This window comes from Gadus morhua, chromosome 10 (genome assembly GCF_902167405.1).
Source record: "Gadus morhua chromosome 10, gadMor3.0, whole genome shotgun sequence".
NCBI classification, from domain to species: domain Eukaryota; kingdom Metazoa; phylum Chordata; class Actinopteri; order Gadiformes; family Gadidae; genus Gadus; species Gadus morhua.
The window spans coordinates 14,059,833-14,079,179 of record NC_044057.1 but is presented as its reverse complement, the minus strand read 5'-3'; the positions used below and the strand labels follow the sequence as shown (position 1 = coordinate 14,079,179).

The following is a 19,347-nucleotide window of genomic DNA, read 5'->3' as shown; positions in this document are numbered from 1 at the left end:
CAGTGTCAACCATTTATGTAACATTGAAAAATAAGTTATCTTCTTACATACCAGTCATTGACATATTTGACACTTTAAGTTAACATGATGAGTTAATCATCCTTTTATTTTAACTTTCTAAAGACAAACGAGGAATGAAGGGTGAACAAGGCTTTGTCCCATCAGAATAATGCTGCACTCAAGAGGGAGGACCGTAAACTGATTCAAGCATCACTGAGATCTATACATTTAACCAGTGACATTGTTTAGTTGATCATCCATCTGTAGAAAGTAGAACTCAACCATTATTGCCCATTGTGGTAAAACCCAAGGTAAAAACTAGAAAATACAGGCAGTAGAAAGACGACAGCAAATAGAAAGTGGAGGAAATGTGCTACCTCCTTGACTGCATTATTTGCCTATATAAATGTATGCCAATCAGCCTTTTTCCACATGAAGATTATTAGGTATAAATACCATTTCACTATGACTGATGGCATTTGGAAGCCTGATTGAGACTAGCAACCAGAAGCTACTGTCCGGACTATGCAACCCTGGCTGACTCCATTCAGTGCAAGTCATCAGAGTTTGCATTTAGTATATATACACATTTAGCATTTTTTAATGTAGGTCGATTATTTTGACGGTAGACCTCAAGCCGAAAAATTGCGGGCACCCTTGTGTTTGACCATGTGCCGACGCAAATTGCTGGGGTCACTGAAGCGGGCGTTGCACTGCAGACACACACAAGGCTTCTCCCCGGAGTGAGTCCTCATGTGGATCTTCAGGCTGCGGCTCTGTGCGAAGCTCTTCCCGCACTGGACGCACACGTACGGCTTCTCGCCGGAGTGGATTCGCATATGCATGGTAAGCTTTGCCTTGTTGGCCATCGCAGGTGGCTCCTGCGTTTGGTGCGCTATTGGCTCCTTGTGGCTGAAGAACCTCTCAGAGTCCAAGTTGTGTTGCAGTGGGAACTGTGCACCGAGGTTGCCCAATCGCCTTCCCTTGTCGCCGGCCTCTAGCGCGGCGTGCTTCAGGGACAGAGAGGCGGCCTGGAGGCGCTGGAGCCGTTCTGCATAGCCGTCTCTAACGAGACCTCCCCTGCTGTCCTGTGTCCCCTGCGAAGGGGCCCTCTCGCTGGGGCCGCTGTTGAGGCTGAGTAGGCTGTCGTGGGTGATGCTGTGGTCCGGGGATAGCAAGCTCAGGGCCTCCAGTTCGGACGCAGTGAAGAGGGTGTCATTGCCGTCCGACGCCAGTGGGCCCTCCACTTGTCCGTGGACGCTCAGGATCCGCAGGTCACCGTCGTGACTGGACATGTGGGAGGAGCCAGGGGCGTCCACATGCAGACTCTCCGAGGTAGCGGCACGCTGCGTGCTGCAGTCTCCAAAGGCATCGCAGTCTTCTGCAGAGAGGAAAAACTGAAAGTTATAGAGAAAGTACTGCAATTATAAAAAATAATCTAAAATACCCCATGCAACCGCCAGAACTGATCAGCACAGCACGCAAGAAATTCAGAACCCTGAAGAACCATTTCGAACAAACGAAAAGTAGAAACTGATACATCATTACTAGATTAGAAAATTTGTATATATTGTAATCCAAAATAAATCCACCTATAAACGTTAATAGGTTATGACTGTTTTATGTTAACAGGTCACCATTGTTAACGTTTGTCTCTTTTGAAGTATAAATAAACCTTGTGTAGGATGAGACGTTTGCCAGTTGGCTCTCACGCCCTGGTAGTCTGGTGGCACACGGTTGTTAAACTGCTTGAACTGAATTCTACTTTTCCCTTAGACCTTTTGGTCTGAGTCTTTGTCCGAACACAAGCACTACCACAAGAGGGATCCCATACCATGAATCTCAGAGCATGGAATTATTTCATACTAAGGAGAGCATAGAATAATATGATACATTGGAATATAATGTTATCCTATAAAAAAACTAAACGCAGTTCCCAGTAACCCTTCATGCTCACCTACAGCGGGCCTGCATCCACCCATATCCTCCTCATCCTTGATAAATATTATGTCTGGGGTCTCCTGCTTTCAACATGGAGAGGGGAACACAAGGAAGTCAGATGTTGGCATTTGCATACAGACATTAATACGAAACATTGAATCATAAAAGGTGTGATTATATAGGTGTGTTGTGCCTACCTTTGCTGGATTTGTAACGGTGGAAGCCTCACTTGTGGATGGGGAATGAAAAGAGGAATTTCCAACCGCCTTGTTGTCCATCAGGGGCTTTAGAACTAATAATGACGAATAATACATTGAAACACATACCAATAGCATTCAAAGGGCCAGAAAGGGGCATAACGAATTTTAGATCAGGCATGTGTTCATCAGTAGGCTAGATACCCCGTAGCCTACTGTGCCGTTATTATTCAGTGTTCATTATTAAGCATGATTATTGTTATCATTACTATTTCCTATTACTATACGTAATTAAGGGATAATGAGCGTCTAAATCCTGAGCCATTGTACCGTCCTGTTTTCCACCTAATATAGCCGGAGATGAACTCACCATTTCCCTGTGATTTAGTCCTCGGTTTGCAGATGTTGGCTCGAGCCAGGGCGAAACGACTTGCCGCACGCGATGAATTTGATCTCGTTTGAAGCCGCAAAGAAAACAGCTCACTCCTCATCACCTTCATCCTCGTCCTAAGTGCTTCGTTTTCTTTCAGGCTCTGAGTTATTTGTAAGCGAAGGGTAGTCGAGCCTTCCGAGAACAGTTGGCTAATTTCAGATACGGCCGCTTTCGCAAGTACGTCCATTATGGACGAAAGCTGTTCTTCCAAAGTGGAGCCGCTCGGCGACATGTTTATTAACATATTTGACTACCGGCGAGAAGTAACAGAAACTGTGATTAAACTTCTCTTTTTCTTGTTTTCATTCAGTAAATTCAAAATATGTTTCAGTGCATTAACGCCACCGTCTGACTCCTATAATGTCTCCCTGCGGCTTGTAGGACATCCAACGTCCAAGTGCTGTCACGTGACGACAAGATGGCGGACGCGGTGAGACTCCTTAGCTGCGTCCCAGGGGACCCGTACGCAGGGCCGGCCCTGACCAATTTGGCGCCCTAGGCAAGATTTTTGCTGGCGCCCCCTACCCCTTTCGATCGCGCAGTAAATTCGACTACCAATGTTTATAAACTCAGAGAAGCTACAAAGCTTTGTCTTTGAGACTCAAAACGTGAACACAAAACGTATTACAAACCTAGTAACAAGCAACAAATCATAAATACAATATGGTATGCATTAAATACTGCAGACGTTAGAACTTTTAACATTTTGCAGTAAAAAAAAAGTCTTGCAAAACAAGTGACAATGAATCACTCATACAATAAGGTATGCACAAAATACTGCAAAGAAATGAATGATGTTAACTAAAGGCATTGATAAGCAAAATAATAGATATCAGTTCAGATTCAAATTATTGTAAATGCAATTAAATATGGTTTATCTAGTTTGGTTGTAACCAGAGATTAAACAAGCACTCAACTGAAGTGTAAAAATACAATGATATATTATTATATGGAAGATATTGGAAATGTAAGATATGTCAACTATCATCCAAATCAGCTTGAAATTAAACACTGCTCCAACAATGGTTGCTACAATGCATTGGATAATTTAAGGATAATACCCCCATTTTACTGTGGGTTACAAACTGTTATGGACCTATTTGAATAGCTGACATGTTTTGATTTTCAGTGAAGCGTGCGGACCAACTAGGTAAAGAGCTGCCGTTCCTTTTCTTTTTTTTAAAACAAACACTGCATGACTAGTTAACTCCGGTTAAGTTGTTTACACGTTGCTTGGCAACGCGCTACGCCCTGACAACTGTTGGCGGATTATTTGTATTTACTAAATATTAAAACCACATATTGCTTCGATAAGTGAATAAATTAAACCAATAGCCATGTATTAAGCGGAGTTATGTATAGGGAACAGTTAGCTCCAGAGAAATAAAGACATAAAGGTGAACAAGAGCCAGACAAAGTGACCAGTTGGCCATAGCCAGCCAGGCCTACATTAAAGATAAACAAATTAAAGTTACTGTACTTCTTTCTTTTCCTGTTTTTCCTCCTCTTCTTTCGTTTTCTTCCTCCCCTGGGTGCCAGAGTGTTTAGGTTTCTTTGACATTGTGATGTGCAAATAGATAGCTTTCTCCTCTCCGGTCAGAATGATGTATCAAGTGGGTAACTAAGGTAACTCGTCCCTCCCTATGCCCAGGGCCAGCCTTGCCTGTATGAATAGTCAAATCTCCTAACCTTTATGCCTCCTTTACTTAACGTTTGTGGAAAACGTCATCGGGTCAAGGAGAGATGAAAATGTGCTTCCACTTTTTCTAACCGACATCATTGTGAGAGAGGGGGAGTATTGCGGACCTCTAGCGTCTCTACGGTGGAACTACAGTTTTCCGAAGTTGGTCTACAACTAGTCTCGCAAAGCCAGACCAAACTACAGCAAGCGCTCTTTGGTTCTATGTTTTATAGGCTTCGCCTTTTAGGGCTCGCTATTGGGTTATCCCTAGGCGTGAGCCGTAGCACTGAAAATTTTGTAATCCCCGCCCACCAACAGCGTGGCGCCGGCGGACGTTCTGCTCCCATTTTCTTCAGGACGATCCTGTAGCATACTGAAGTAAATAAATAGATATTATGGACTTGAAGACGATCCACATCTGCAAGACATGTAAGACGGGTTACATCTTGCCGTATGGCGGCCATGAGGTGTGCGAGGGCTGCCTTGGGCATGAACATGCCGACTTGGCGCTCTGGCCGACACTGCCGCTGCCATTGCTGGATGTGCCGACGACTTTGCTGTTCCGCTCGACGATGCCCTCTCTCTCCTCGTGAGCTCGGAGTCGGACGACTCCTAGTAACAAGCAACAAGGCTGGAGAGGCTTCCCCTCTCCATTCGGAGAGGGGAAGCCGGGCGTCTCCCCCGGCTTCCCCTCTCCGAATGGAGAGGCCCGGGGCAGCAGAATTGCCCGTCTCTGCCGCCACCTCAGCTTTGGTGGCAGAGGTAACGGGCATTATCGCCAGGGCAGCTGCAGACCTTGGCCTTGTGGTGCCCATGCCTCAGGCCCCCCAACGCCCGGACCAGCTGTGTGGCATCTGGGGGATCAAGGCCGTGACACGCCCTGCCCGTCTCGACCCGATCTGGCTGATGTTTCCCGCCATCACACCGTACTTCAATGGGGCTGCGGCGGAGCCCGGGAAGCTCGGGGCCCCGGTGAAAACATTTATCCAGGTCACGAAGACCGAGGGTCTGACAGACCGGGGTTACAGGGCGGTACCGCCGCTGGATCCCGCTCTGTGTGCTATCTCTGGAGTGAAGCCGGGGCTCAGCGACCGCTGCCCCACTCCCAAAGACCAGCTGACGGCCAAGCTTACAGACAGAGCGCATCAGTGTATGATGCAGCAAGAGGCTGTTATGAATACCATCGCCCTGCGGGCACATAACATGGCGGCTGACCCTCATCGGCTGACCCTCATCGGCTGACCCTCATCGTCTAGCGGGCTCATGGGGCGATGTCCCACCCCACAAGCGCCGGCTATTACGGGGCGAGCGAACTGCGAGAAACACTTCTTTTCTTGTGACAGCAAGAAACACCTCTTTACTAAAGACGGCTGTTTTCTCCCCAAACAGGCAATGCCGGAGCCTATCGGCCCGGCCATAACTGTTTAGCACGCATCTCCCACCACATAAAGGCAGGCCGTCAATAAACCTTGTATTATTGATCGAGCCAGCCCTACATTACTTTCCCCTCACCACACCATGCCTGGCATGACATGTGGCGAGACGGCCGCTAAAACGAGCTCTCTGTCTACGAATGACACGCTGCTCGTTCAGTGTCAGCAGTCTGCTACCCTGTCACAGTGTTATTCCTCCTCGCGTCCCAACGCTCAGGAGAGAGGAGGCTACACTCTTGTCACAAGCTGAGCAGGCAGGGCATGCCTCTGTTATTGACACACACACCCACCCCTTTCGGGCAGAGCTCCACGAACGATTTCCAAATGCGTGGAGACGGCTCTCCGGCCGCTGCACGCAACAGGAATGAGAGTACTGTTCTACTTGGACGATCTGCTTTTGATGGCTCGCTCCAAGGAGGAAGCAGCTATTCAAACAAAAAAGCTGGTAATTCACCTGCGAATTTAGGCTTTGCCATAAATTGGAAGAAAAGTTCCCCCCTCCCCTCATAGAGTGTGATGTATTTGGTGGTAGAGCTGGATTCAGCTGTAATGAGAGCACGGCTCTCACAGCAGAGGATGGAGACGCTGTGGTCTCTCCTCCGCCGCTGTTCCCCGGGCAGCGTCATGACAGCCCTCTCTGTCATGAGGCTGCTGGGCATGATGTCAGCCGCTCACACGGTGGTGCCGCTGGGGCTGCTTCCCAGCGCCAACGGCGGCGCAAAGTGACCATTTCCCTATCAGTGGGCCCCCGATTTGACCCACTGGGGTGATCCCAGAACTCTCGCGAGAGGGGTGCCGTTGGGTAGAGCAACGTCACACATCTCGGTGTTCACGGATGCTTCTCTGTCAGGCTGGGGAGGAACATGCGAGTTTCACGTAGTGGGCGGCGTTTGGCCGCCCCCCGTGACCATGCATAAACGCATTGGAGCTCCTCACTGTGTTGAAAGTGATCCAACACTTGCCCCAATGTTGACGAATCAACACGTAATGATTTGCACGGACAACAAGGCGACAGCAGCATACATAATTCGCCAAGGGGGGCGTGCGCTCGGCACAGCTGCTGAGCATAGCGAGACAGCTGTTATGCTGGGCGCACACACACTTGCTCTACATCAGAGCAGCGTACATCCCCGGTGTCCTGAACAGAGGGGCCGACATAATGTCGAGGGGGGGTTCCCAACCAGGAGACTGGACTCGAGTTTGGGAAGGCAGAGGTCGACCTATTCGCCACGTGGGAGAACACACAGTGCGAGCTGTGGTTCTCTCTCAGCGTGAAGGACAATCCCCCACTCGGGGTGGATGGGTTTGTTCACAGACCGTGGCCGAACACACTCCTGTACGCTTTCCCACCCGTCCCTCTGATTCCCCAAGTCTTGGACCGAGTCCAAGAGGAGCGGCTGTATATGATTCTCATAGCACCGCAACGCACGAGTGCACCGTGGTTTCCCTGCCTCCAGCGTCTGCTTTCGGGGCTGCCGAAGGGACTCCCTTGGCGGCGAGATGCTCTCTCACAGGCAGGGGGAGCAATCATAGATTACCCAGAGATCGGCCAGCGCTTGTGGGCCTGGCCGCTGAACGCGAGCGCCTAGACTGGGTCTCGGCCTCTCCCAGGAGGTCGTACGGACCATCCAGGGTGCCAGAGCTGACTCCACCAGAGCGTGTTACTCGGCTAAATGGGCGGCTTTCCAGAAATGGTGCACCATCTCCTGCCCTTTGCTACATGTGCTCTCTTTCCTCTCAGGGCTCCAGAGTGCGCCTAATTTGGGCGCACATGCGCCTAGAATTCGGGGTAGTGCGACCAAATATTTTATTTGGGCGCACCGGTGCGACTGAAAATTTATCTGGTATAATTATTATTATTATTTATTTTTACAGAGCAGTCTATTCATAATATTGTAATGACCACGGAAGAGGCAGTGAATGAAGTATTGATTAGACAGCGATTTATTAAATACCTAATAATCCGTTGGAACACGCAAGACCGGTAACAATAGCAACGCCGGTAAACGAACCCGCGAAGCCTAATCCAGGGGCCTGTACTACGAAGCTCGATTAGAGGGTTAGCGAGGTATGTTGAGCTGAAAGCCTGCTGTACCATAGTCTCGCAAAGCCAGACCAAACTACAGCAAGTAGAATGGTCTGGAGCCACGCTACCTCGAGCCGTCTATCCGTGGGGAAACTGGGTGGGCCTGTTTTTATTTCTTTAAACCAATCACAATCGTCTAGGGCGGGGCTAAGCCCGGGAAGCGGCAGCGGTGTCCATGCAAAATAGAACATCTTTCTTCCTCAGCAAATGCTGTAAGCAAATCTTTTGCAGTTCTTTGCAATTTTCGACGGAAAGAGCCAAACATGCCAACTTTACAGCGCCGTCAAAGTCCTGTTCAAAACTCGCCATACTGCCTAGTTTCCGAGTTTGAGGGGGAGCACAACACGGGAACGCCAGCAACCGGAAGGGGAGGAGTCGCGGCCAAATCCGACGCTAGGCAATAGACGCTGTCCACTTCCGTTCAGCCAGACTAGCTGTACCATGAAAGTCAATCTCTTTAAGCGTCGCTGTATCACCATGGTGACTTACGCTCGCAACCAAACCTGGTCGGGAGCAGCTTTTCAGCGAGTCTACCCGGAGATCGGCTACTTATATCGGCGTGCGCAGCTTCCTAGCCCCTCCTCCGATAATGGCGTCACCACACAGAACCGATCCCTTGGCATTGTCTGATGATATTCTTTATGAGAGATACAGATTTGGCATTTATTTAAGGCATTTATTTAATGGTCAAAATATTATTAATCAATGGCGTAAATATCGACGGTGCAACCGGTGCAGCTGCCCGGTTGCCCCCCCCCCCCCCCCGTCAACAACTCAGCGCAAGGCAGGCACGGTCCAACCCCCCCCCCCCCTCAACAACTCAAAATTTGGGTGCACCATAAATACGTGCAGGTGCACCATAAATACGTACTGGTGCACCCAAATTAAAAATGTAGGCGCACCAGTGCACCCAAGGAAAAAGTTAGTCTGGAGCCCTGGGCACTGATGGAAAGAGGGCTGGCTTTTAGCACCGTTAAAACGTACGTGGCTGCTGTTTCATCATGCCACGAAGGCTTCGGGGATAAAACTTAATCACCCCTTAATGAAGCGCTTCCTAAAAGGTGTGAGGAGAGAGACCCGTGACGCGCTCTCTCACTTCTCAATGGGATTTAACACTGGTGCTGCGCGCACTGGTTAAAGCCCCATTTGAGCCTCTTGACCGGGTGCCCCTCAAGTTTGTGTCAGCCAAGACAGCTTTGCTGCTGGCCCTGACGTCAGCTAAGAGAGTGATCGACCTGTCTGCACTCTCTGTAGCCCCTTCTTGTCTTAGAATACAAGGAGACGGCAGTTCGGCAATATTACGCCCGAACCCGGCTTTTACACCAAAGAGACTAGCTCGTTCAGATCGAGAGTAATAACACTCAATGGTTTCTCTCTCCCTCTTCATCAATCTGAGGAGGAGGCAACAGCCCATTTCTTGTGCCCCGTACGCGCGCTTGCCTGTTATGTGAAGAGTTATTTGTGCATTACACAGAACATTCCCAGGGTCTCCCCCTGACGATACAACGGCTGTCACATTGGCTGTGTGATGCTATCATACAGGCTTTATGTGTCAGCGGGGGCAGAGCCGCCTGAGACTATCAGAGCTCACTCGACCAGAGGAATATCGTCCTCTGTCGCTCTGCAAAGAGGGATGCCTATGGGGTATATCTGCACAGCAGCCTCCTGGGCTTCCCCATGCTCTTTTATTAGGTTTTACCTATGAGACATGTCGCGCCTCTCTAAGAAACACTCAGTTCTAGGTGCTTTGTCAGAGTGAGTGTGATTGTGTGACTATTCCCCTCGCATATTAAACAATGTGAGGTGGAGTCAAATATTCATGCTGAGAGCTCTTGTGTCTTATCAGACACATTAGAACTGCTCGTTGATGACATGCCATTAGACACATGACGTATGTTATGACACGTCTGACGCATGATACTAGCGCGTATATAGATGTGTTTCAGGTACTGATCGGGACCAATGAGGTATAGACTGTATCGTGCTTCGCCCTTTTAACCCAATAACGATAGCCTTAAAAGGCGAAGCCTATACAACATAGAACGATAGTTACGTATTGTAACTCTAGATTCTAGGAGTATAGGCGCAGCCTTTTAAGTGTTGGCCTCATTGTCCATTAAATAGCTGAAGAAAAGCTGTTGATTGGGAGCAGAACGTCCGCCGGCGTGATTGAGGCCCCACGGACATGATTGAGGCCCACGCTGTTGGTGGGCGGGGATTACAAATTTCTCAGTGCTACGGCTCACGCCTAGGGATAACTCCTTAAAAGGCTGCGCCTATACTCATCGAATCTAGTTCCAATACGTAACTATCGATCAATGCGATCTTGTCGTATTGATTTCAATCAGATTGTCGCCAACAATGAGAATCACTTAGGTCGGACTTGGCCGATGAAAATAGTTTAGGCCAGTTGAATCCCGATTCATGTGAAAAAAAAGAGGCTCAACTTATTTTGATTTTGAAATTAACTCCACCCAGTAGTCTTTCTTAATGTGAAGTCTGCATTTTATTTTCTTACGGTGTATATTGTGTGCTTATAACCAGCAATATATGATTTCATTTCGATTCAAATAATATGTTTCTGGAATTGGTATCCACTATTATCAATTTAATTTTCTGCTCTTCTCTTCAAACAAACCAATAAAAAATAAAGAAAGAAAGAAAAGACAAACATTAAGTCTCCTCCATTTCGGACTGTTTGCGCTTCCTCGGGATACGGAAGACAGGGTAGAGTTCCTCCTGCCATCTCTCTGCCCTCCTCCGTAAACCGTCTGCCATGACTGCACACAAACATAGTTTTTGTAGGTCATGGTTACGGTTGTGTTATTATTCACAGCACATCTGCTTCAGATGAACTATACCCTTCGGTATGGAGATTCTACAACAAGGTGGGGCACCACCACTTCCTGAGATGTGTTTTGCAAACTAAGTTGTTGGTGCTTCGTTTTATGTGTAGGGACGCTAGTGATGCTACTGCAGAGGTTTGGTGCTATTTCTTTTTAGCAATATTAGTGGTTCAAAAATGCCGATTTGGAAGCGAAACACAATGGCCCAAGCCAAAATCATGGACGCCAAACATTGCGCCGGGCAAACTCTAATACTCGACTTTCAATGAAAACGGTATCTGGAGGGGTTATTTGATGGGTTTTCATGCCAAAACAAAGACCCTGGGTTCAGTTTGCACCGGAATTACACTTTAAGGAGTGGACCCATCAATAACATATTTCAAAAACGCATGTTTTTTGCAATCACAATTGGTTGTTTCATTCATTAATTTTAGTGACTTGCCATCGTGGTCATCTTGGCGGAGTAGTCGTGAAGATATTGAAGCTCTCCCGCGCGATTAGCCAGTGACGTCAAGGGGGGGTGGCAAGTGGAATCACGTGACACCATTTGGACGTTGGATGTCCATCCTACAGGCTGCAGCACTGGGATAGGAAGTTACGAACTATTTCCTCTTCCGGTATGTTACCGTAATACCATAAATATAACATTGTTGGTGTGTAATAGGTCCATGGTGTGCTTCTTTCTGGTTGTGAAGAAAACTACATTCTGATTGATCAATTACGACGTTCAGCGGCCGATTGTTTCAGAATAATTCGAATGACGTCGGTTATTTCAGAATAACCGACTGCCGAATCTAGGAGACAATTATAAATTAGCGGAAGCAATCCTATTATAATTTAAATCAATAACAATATTTTTTTATTTTGTCTCACGTGATACATTTATTTAGTAAGTATCTGTGTAATAATAATGTACATATTATTCCTGAATGCAATGTGATAACAATTTAATTAAAAATAAAAAAAGGGTTATCGTCTTGCATACCATTCATTGATATATATTTTATACTTGGAGTTAACGTATGTTAATCAGCCTTTATATAACTTTTGTACGACAAAGTGAAGGATGAACAATAATATAAATCTTCTGACTATGTCCCATTAGAATAATGCTGCATTGTAGAGGGAGGACTGTAAACTGACTTAAGTATCACCGAGATATATACATATAGCCAGGGACGTTTTTTAATTGATAATCTAACTGTAGGAAGTAGTACTCAACCATTATTGCCTATCGTGATACAATCCAAGCCAAGAACTAGAAAATACTGGCAGTAGAAAGAAGTCAGCAAACAGAAAGTCAAAACAAGAGGTAGTTTGAATTAAGCACACATAATGATAAGATAAGTGAAATGTACACGATCATGAATAATGTTGGGTTACATTGCAGTAGTCTATTCCACAAGTGAACTTTGCAGGCAATTTGTGATTACAAAGGTAAAGGTAATGACACAGACAGCATAGTTTCCGTTGTCCGTTAATTACCGGTCATTGACCAGGAAAAAAATTAGTAGGACCGAAAATTCTAAATGTCTCAGGTGAGAATGACCAATGGAAATAATTCTCTATGCACAATTTGAATTGTGTTTAAAATATAGTGGTCATTTGATTAGCCAATTCATGTAAAACAATGCGGGTCGGGCCGATATTTCCCACCACTATCCTCGAGCCGGGTCGGGCCTTTTATCGAGCGTTTGTGTTTTTTTTATTAATTTTTAAATCATTGCTTTATTGGCCTAATCTGAGGAGAAATCTATGCCATAAACAGAAATATTATAGGCCTTTATTACTCGGGTCTTCTCAATGGCGTGGAACGCTCCGTTCACTTGCATGGGTAGTAGTCCGGTAACTTGTCAACCCCCTCGCTTCGGTTGCTAAGCAATGTCAACGTCTTTGGTGGACTATTTCACTGCTGATCAACACTATGAAAGTGAAAAGAGACACACCATGTGAAGTTATTTTTTCGTTTTTGGCAAGTAGCTACGTAATAAGCGGGATAATGTATAGAACGTCGCCGGTGTTGTATACGTTATCCCTTACATATATATTTAGCAGAGTAGGCCTAAGTAACAAATGTGTACAAAGTTACACATGTATTAAAAAAAAATTCGGGTTGAAATCGGGCTCGGGCTCATCATTAGTTAATGTGTCGGGCCGGGACGGGCTCGGACAGAACGTGCACGGGCTTGGCCCCGGGTCGGGCTTAATTTTCTGGGTCCGATCTAAGCTCTAATAATGACTGCTCAGCGAAGCCTCCTTGGGGAAGGAAGAGTCACAAGGCCTATGCGCATTGCAAGCAGCAGAGACACTCTCGATACATTCGACTTTAAGTCAGCAGCGGCACGCTTCACAGATGGCAAATATCGAAAGAAGTAAAAAAAACGTCAAAATGAAACCTTCCAGGTCACATGATGACGTCACCAATTTTTTCTAGGGAAACACTGCACAGACATAGATTATAAACAACAATAAAAAACGTTTTTTGAAGTTTGAAAGGGTCACTTTTTTCAGGTGATGAAATAAACCTAAAGCAGGCCTTTCATCACATACACGATAGAGAAGTTAATCGAAGCATCCCGTTGCCCCGTGTCAAAGCACCCCATTGCCAATGTGCTTGACCATGTGGCGACGCAAATTGCTGGGGTCGCTGAAGCGGGCGTTGCACTGCAGACACACGCAAGGCTTCTCCCCGGAGTGAGTCCTCATGTGGATCTTTAGGCTGCCGCTCTGCGTGAAGCGCTTCCCACACTGGACGCACCCATACGGCTTCTCACCGGTGTGGATGCGCATATGCATGGTAAGCTTGGCCTTGTTGGCCAACGACCTGCCGCAAAAGGCACAGGAGAAGGGTGGCTCGAGCGTTTGGGGCACTATGGGCTCCTTGTGGCTGAAGAACCGCTCAGAGTCCAAGTTGTGTTGCAGTGGGAACTGTGCACCGAGGTTGCCCAATCGCCTTCCCTTGTCGCCGGCCTCTAGCGCGGCGTGCTTCAGGGACAGAGAGGCGGCCTGGAGGCGCTGGAGCCGTTCTGCTTGGCCGTCTCTACCGGGACCCCCCCTGCTGTCCTGCGTCCCCTGCGAAGGGGCCCTCTCGCTGGGGCCGCTGTTGAAGCTGAGGAGGCTGTCGTGGGTGATGCTGTGGTCCGGGGACAGCGAGCTCAGGGCCTCCAGTTCGGACACGGTAAAGAGGGTGTCATTAGCGTCCACCGCCAGTGGGCCCTCCCCTTGTCCGTGGACGCTCAGGATCCGCAGGTCACCGTGACTGGACAAGTGGGAGGAGCCAGGGGCGTCCACATGCAGACTCTCCGAGGTAGCGCCACGCTGCGGGCTGCAGTCTCCAAAGGCATCGCAGTCTTCTGCAGAGAGGAAAAACCGAAAGTTATAGAGAAAGTAATTTTATTGATACATAATGTGGACATAGGGATAAAGTGGGTACATGCAGAAAGTCTACGATTAAAGTCTTACTGATTAAATATTTGTTAACCGAAGGCTTTATTTTGGACGATTTCTAACTTGGTAAACGTGTTCATTGTGAGTTAAACACTCTGCCTCGTTTAGACATTGAAGTAGCTGCTTAATCTGTTCCTTTATCAAACCCTCAAAACCATTAACCTGCATATTGGCCTTGCCAGAAGACAGATCTTGTTGTATGACTCTCAGAGAAAGGAATTCTTTCATACTAAGGAGAACATAGACAAACTAAATTAAAAGTAGATGTATCATTATTAGAATAATATCATCCAGTAGAATACATATTGTTATCCTGTAAAAACACCTATAACTAACCCTGCGTTGGCCTGAAACGCAGTTCCCAGTCACCCTTCATGCTCACCTACAGCGGGCCTGCATCCACCCATATCCTCTTCATCCTTGATAAAAATGATGTCTGGGGTCTCCTGCTTTCAACATAGAGAGGGGAACACAAGGAAGACACATGTTGGCATTTGCACAGAAAATACTTCAATCCCCCATAACGATGCAGTGAATCATAAAGGTGTGTGATTAGGTCTGCTGTGCCTACCTCTAGTGGAGTTGTAACGGTTGAGGCCTCACTTTTGGATGGTGCGAGAAAAGGGGAATTTCCAACCGCCTTGTGGTCCAACTGGGGCTTTAAACCTGACGGTGGTGATGATGATGAAGATGACGATGAAGAAGATGATGATGATGATGATGATGAAGAATACATTCAATTCTATACCAAGAGCATGTCAGAAATGGGCATAACGTATATTTAGATCAGGCATGTGTTCATCAGTAGGCTAGGTACCCGTAGCCTACTGTACTGTTATTATTACATGTTAATTATTAAGCATGATTATTATTATCATTACTATTACTACAAGAAATGAATAGATCATTTCGTGTAGTAATTACCCCCTCCCCTCCCTGAACACTTGCCCCGTCCTGTTTTCCACCTATCACAGTCGGGACTCAACTCACCATTTCCCAGTGGTTTAGTGCGTGGTTTGCAGATGTTGGCTCGAGCCAGGGCGAAACGACTTGCCGCACGCGATGCATTTGATCTCGTTTGAAGCCGCAAAGAAAACAGCTCACTCCTCATCACTTTCATCCTCGTCCTCAGCGCTTCGTTTTCTTTCAGGCTCTGAGTTATTTGTAAGCGAAGGGTAGTCGAGCCTTCCGAGAACAGTTGGCTAATTTCAGATACGGCCGCTTTCGCCAGTACGTCCATTATGGACGAAAGCTGTTCTTCCAAAGTTGAACTGCTGGGCGACATTTTTATTAACATGTTTTACTCGACCACCAGTAAGAGACAACATAAACAGTAATGAAACTTCTTCTTCTTGCTGGTTTCATTCTGGAAATTCAAACGTTTCGGTACATTACCGCCCCCGTCTGAACAGGAGTATGAATCAGGGATCCAACTTAAAGACAGACGTCGATAAAACAGAACACACACGCCAAAACGAATTAACCTATATTAACCTAGCCTAAATTCCATATATACATTTTGTTATTTTTAGAAACCATAATTTGATGGTTTTCCAGATATGTAATTTTAAACTCATAGTCTACCCCTTCACTTATTGTTATTCTGCTACAATGCATGCGATTTGTAGTAGGCCTAGGCCTAACCGATGCTCCTTCATAAACATCCTTGATAAACGTAAATATTCTATAACTTAGACTAATCAAAACTTTGTTTGGCCATTACTGGACGAGACACATGTGGCAGTTTAAAAAGACACAATAAATCCCCATAATGATACATTTTTATTAATTTCTAAGTAATCACCAGAACATCATTCTTAGAAACCAGAGAAACCGTTGGTTTTAAATTTCAATAAAATAATTAATTAATTGTCATAATTAATCAAATTAAAAAATATATATTATATATAGGCTATATAATGTATCAAGTCAAAGAAGTGTCAAATCACCGCACACTGGTATGAGAAGATTAGCTGATTTATTTTGTGAATTTAATAAATCAGCTTATACCAGTGTGCAATGATTTGACACTTCTTTGACTTGATATAGTTTACTGCACGTCACCAGAAAGGCCTATATATATATATATATAGGCCTATAGCTAAAAAGAACGAAGTGCCTGTGCACAGCCTTTTGATTTTCAGGTGCTGGTGACGTGCAGTATACATTTTAATTATTTTATTGAAATTTAACAAGAAACTCTATCTGTCTTCCGGCTCTTGAATGTAACACCCACAGAGATCAATATCTTATTGATACAATTTCTGGGCTGAGAACTCTGTTTTCAAAGTGGTTGAAAAGTTAGATATCTCAGCAAATAGATTTGTTTGTAAAACAGCGGCATATGGTTTTTAATAGTTTGTGTCCATGTGTGGCTGCACATGCACTACTTGTGGGTAGTATAGTGAATAAAAAAAAAGTCCCCACCAATATTCGAATCAAACCTACAACCTGGCTAGAAACACGCGTAAGCCTGCGAAATAATACATTTGCTGAAAAACAATCTAATACAACCAACTATAGTGAATACAACTATACAAATTTCAAATTATAGTGCACCCAGTTAATTAATTAATTAATGCATTGTAACGTTTGTCTATATCCAGTGTGTGTGTGTGTGTGTGTGTGTGTGTGTGTGTGTGTGTGTGTGTGTGTGTGTGTGTGTGTGTGTGTGTGTGTGTGTGCGTGTGTGTTTACATGTGTGTGGTGTGTGTGTGTGTGTGTGTGTGTGTGTGTTTGGTGTGTGTCTGTCTGTCTGTCTGTCTGTCTGTCTGTGTGTGTGTGTGTGTGTGTGTGTGTGTGTGTGTGTGTGTGTGTGTGTGTGTGTGTGTGTGTGTGTGTGTGTGTGTGTGCGTGTGTGTGCGTGTGCCTGTGTGTGTGTTTGCAAGCATGTGCACCCATTCACGTGCACATGCGCAATCTTGTGTGGATGTGTGCGCGTGACTGTGTTGCATGGCTGAGTGAGTGCGTAAAGCACTATATAAAGCATCGACTGCTTTTACATAATATAAGACTAGCTTTTGTATAAGCAACCTATAAGCCTTGCCAATTTGGTCTGTCAGTGCCCCTTGCCCATCTATAGGCCTGCTATACTCATGTTTCCCAAACCTCTGATACATTAGCCTCCTTCAGCTCCTAATTTTGTTGCTCATCTTCCTTAAAGTTTAACCCAACCGCAGGAGTCGTCGGTGCATCCACCTCCCCTTCAGTGGTCTTCGTACTAGTCTCCTCGTGCATCTCATCCTTCTCCGGCTCTGTAGTGTCCTTCGTCCCGTTCTCTACAGCGTCTGTGTCCTGCTGCTTCTCAACTGTCTCCACCGTTACGTTGGCCTCGTTTTCTTCCGGTTCTTCTTTGTCGTTCACAATTTTTTCTTGGTCCTCTTTGTCTTTTTTTAATTTGTCTATTTTGGAAAAGGTCTGGCAAAGCGCCTGGACGTAGGTGAAAACACACATGGGGTCCGGCCTGTCTCCCATCAGGATCATATCCTGTACCTCCAGCAGGGGGTAGCAGTCGGCCAGAGACCTGGGTCAAATACCATTGGAATTGGTATGGTAGTGAAGTTGAAGAACATAATAATAATATCATTAATAATATAATAATACAACCGATAATAATAATGATAATAATTATGATACAAACAATAATATGAATAATAAAAACAAATAAAAATGCAAATTAAGAGGGCTCACTATAGCTTACAGAAGATTCGCCATGTATGAAAGCATGTACTCACTCGGCCGTGCTGAAAGCCAGAGTAAAATTCTTCCTCCGCTCCTCTGCTTTCAGGGAGGAGAAGTCGAAGGCGTCCGGAAAATAGCGATGGACAAGGGCGCAGAAGGCCAGCCCGTCACACCAGGAGGACGAGAAGTTCTCAATGTTGATACCCTTGGAGGAGGGGAGAGAGAAGTATATCTATGACTCCGGTTCAAACCCCTTAGTAAAGCAAAGGAAAGACGGTGTTTCAAAAAAGGGTCAGGGATTTACACGCCGACCTCACCTCGTAGTTGCGCGTCTTGCTGCGGCACCAATGGAGCATCTTCTGTTTGATAGACGCCCCTGTGGCAGAGCCCGCGGAGGACCTCTGAACCTTGAAGTTGCAAGCCACGGGTGTCCTGGGCACACAGTTCTTTATGTAAAACGTGTTGATAAAAACATTCAGCAGTGCTTTCTACAGAGTGCCGGCATGAACCGTACATGAAGATTTAAACGGCGACTTACTCGGGGGCCCCTTGCTGGAACTTGGCGAGGATGTCCTTCTTAGTGGACGCTCGCCCGGAGCGGGCAGAGTTCCTCGGTCGTGACACAGCGGCCGCAGTAGTAGAGGAGGTCGGTGGGTTCACGCCAGCCTTTCTTTTTGTCTTCACCTGTTTATCTGACTCCTTGCTCTTTTCCCCCTCCTTCGCCTTTCCACCTTCCTCTCCTACTTTGTTCTGCTCTTTCTTCCCTGCCTTGGAATCTCCATTTCCCCCTTTGGCTTTTCCTACTTTCTCACACTTCTTCTCCTTTCCCGCCTCTTCTCCCACCTTCCCCCCTTTCTCCTCCTTCTTCTCTTCCCTTTCCTCCTCTGCTTTGCCCATCTTTTCATTTTGACCCTCCTCTGCCGATCCCTTCATCTCACACTCCTCCCTTTCCTCTTTGGTTTCTCCCCCTCCCTTGCTCCTGGCGGGGGCTACATCCTCAGAGGTCCTTGCTCCGTCTTTATCTCCCTCTGATGTGGTCTGAGGGCCGTCGTTCTCTCCCGTACTGATCTCCCCGGCCTCCCGCTCTGCCCCTGGGCCCCCACACAGTTCCTCCGGGTCTGCCACCCTCTGCCCTTCCCCTGCGTCCCCAGCCGAGGGCTCTATCTCTGGGCCTTCACCCTCCGGCTCCGGCACCTGGCCCTCTGCCTCTCCATCCAACTGCCACATAAAATGTAACATACTGTATGTCAACCGTGTACATATGAACTTTTAACTGGTCACAATGTTAAGAGATCAACATTTAAGGTATCGAGTTAGTGAAGTCAAAAGTCAAGAAGTCAGACGTCAATGTAGAATTACACACGATTTTTTGATATATTATTAGCAACATCCAATGTTAAAATTTCACAGGAAAACATGTGAACTCAGATGGAGAGGATATTGGTCATGAAAATGTTTATACTACGTGGCATAGCCTCCACTGCAAGATTATTCAAAATCCCTGAAAAGAAAGAAAGCTGAATTGAAATTAGATGCTTAAATGTTCTAAATGTTATGTTATGTACACTAACTAAATGCTGTTACTGTCCGTTTTCTATAGCA

General features: G+C 46.3%; 3 protein-coding genes across 7 annotated transcripts in view; all 3 read right to left on the bottom strand.

Annotated features, from left to right (window-relative positions):
- Nucleotides 1-73: 73 nt before the first annotated feature.
- On the bottom strand, nucleotides 74-10,546 carry LOC115551942 (zinc finger protein 35). Of its 3 annotated transcripts, none has more exons than XM_030367584.1 (4): nucleotides 10,444-10,546; nucleotides 2,139-2,233; nucleotides 1,958-2,024; nucleotides 74-1,381 (listed from the first exon to the last, which is right to left on the bottom strand). In XM_030367584.1, exons 2-4 carry the CDS (start codon nucleotides 2,217-2,219, stop codon nucleotides 633-635), a joined length of 897 nt encoding a protein of 298 aa, XP_030223444.1. In that variant the 5' UTR covers nucleotides 2,220-2,233; nucleotides 10,444-10,546; the 3' UTR covers nucleotides 74-632. The 3 variants fall into 3 exon arrangements, with proteins under 3 accessions (XP_030223444.1, XP_030223442.1, XP_030223443.1); XM_030367582.1 differs by lacking the exon at nucleotides 10,444-10,546 and adding an exon at nucleotides 2,509-4,534; XM_030367583.1 differs by lacking the exon at nucleotides 10,444-10,546 and adding an exon at nucleotides 2,509-3,310 and having other exon boundaries at nucleotides 1,958-2,021.
- Nucleotides 10,547-12,673: 2,127 nt separating this feature from the next.
- LOC115551941 (zinc finger protein 324A-like) lies at nucleotides 12,674-15,456 on the bottom strand. 3 transcript variants are annotated; one of them, XM_030367579.1, is made up of 4 exons: nucleotides 15,055-15,456; nucleotides 14,636-14,730; nucleotides 14,447-14,513; nucleotides 12,674-13,970 (listed from the first exon to the last, which is right to left on the bottom strand). In XM_030367579.1, the coding sequence occupies exons 1-4, from the start codon at nucleotides 15,359-15,361 to the stop codon at nucleotides 13,207-13,209; spliced, it is 1,233 nt and encodes a 410-aa protein (XP_030223439.1). In that variant the 5' UTR covers nucleotides 15,362-15,456; the 3' UTR covers nucleotides 12,674-13,206. The 3 variants fall into 3 exon arrangements, with proteins under 3 accessions (XP_030223439.1, XP_030223440.1, XP_030223441.1); XM_030367580.1 differs by having other exon boundaries at nucleotides 14,447-14,510; nucleotides 15,055-15,455; XM_030367581.1 differs by having other exon boundaries at nucleotides 14,636-14,806; nucleotides 15,055-15,442.
- Nucleotides 15,457-16,888: 1,432 nt separating this feature from the next.
- Nucleotides 16,889-19,347, bottom strand: part of smtnl1 (smoothelin-like 1) — a 3,460-nt gene continuing 1,001 nt past the window's right edge. Inside the window, exons 2-5 of the mRNA XM_030369153.1 lie at nucleotides 18,284-18,963; nucleotides 18,063-18,177; nucleotides 17,799-17,950; nucleotides 16,889-17,587 (exon numbers count right to left, since the gene is read on the bottom strand). Coding sequence (XP_030225013.1) covers nucleotides 17,200-17,587; nucleotides 17,799-17,950; nucleotides 18,063-18,177; nucleotides 18,284-18,963 — 1,335 coding nt within the window. The 3' untranslated portion in view covers nucleotides 16,889-17,199. The remainder of the gene's footprint in view (nucleotides 17,588-17,798; nucleotides 17,951-18,062; nucleotides 18,178-18,283; nucleotides 18,964-19,347) is intronic.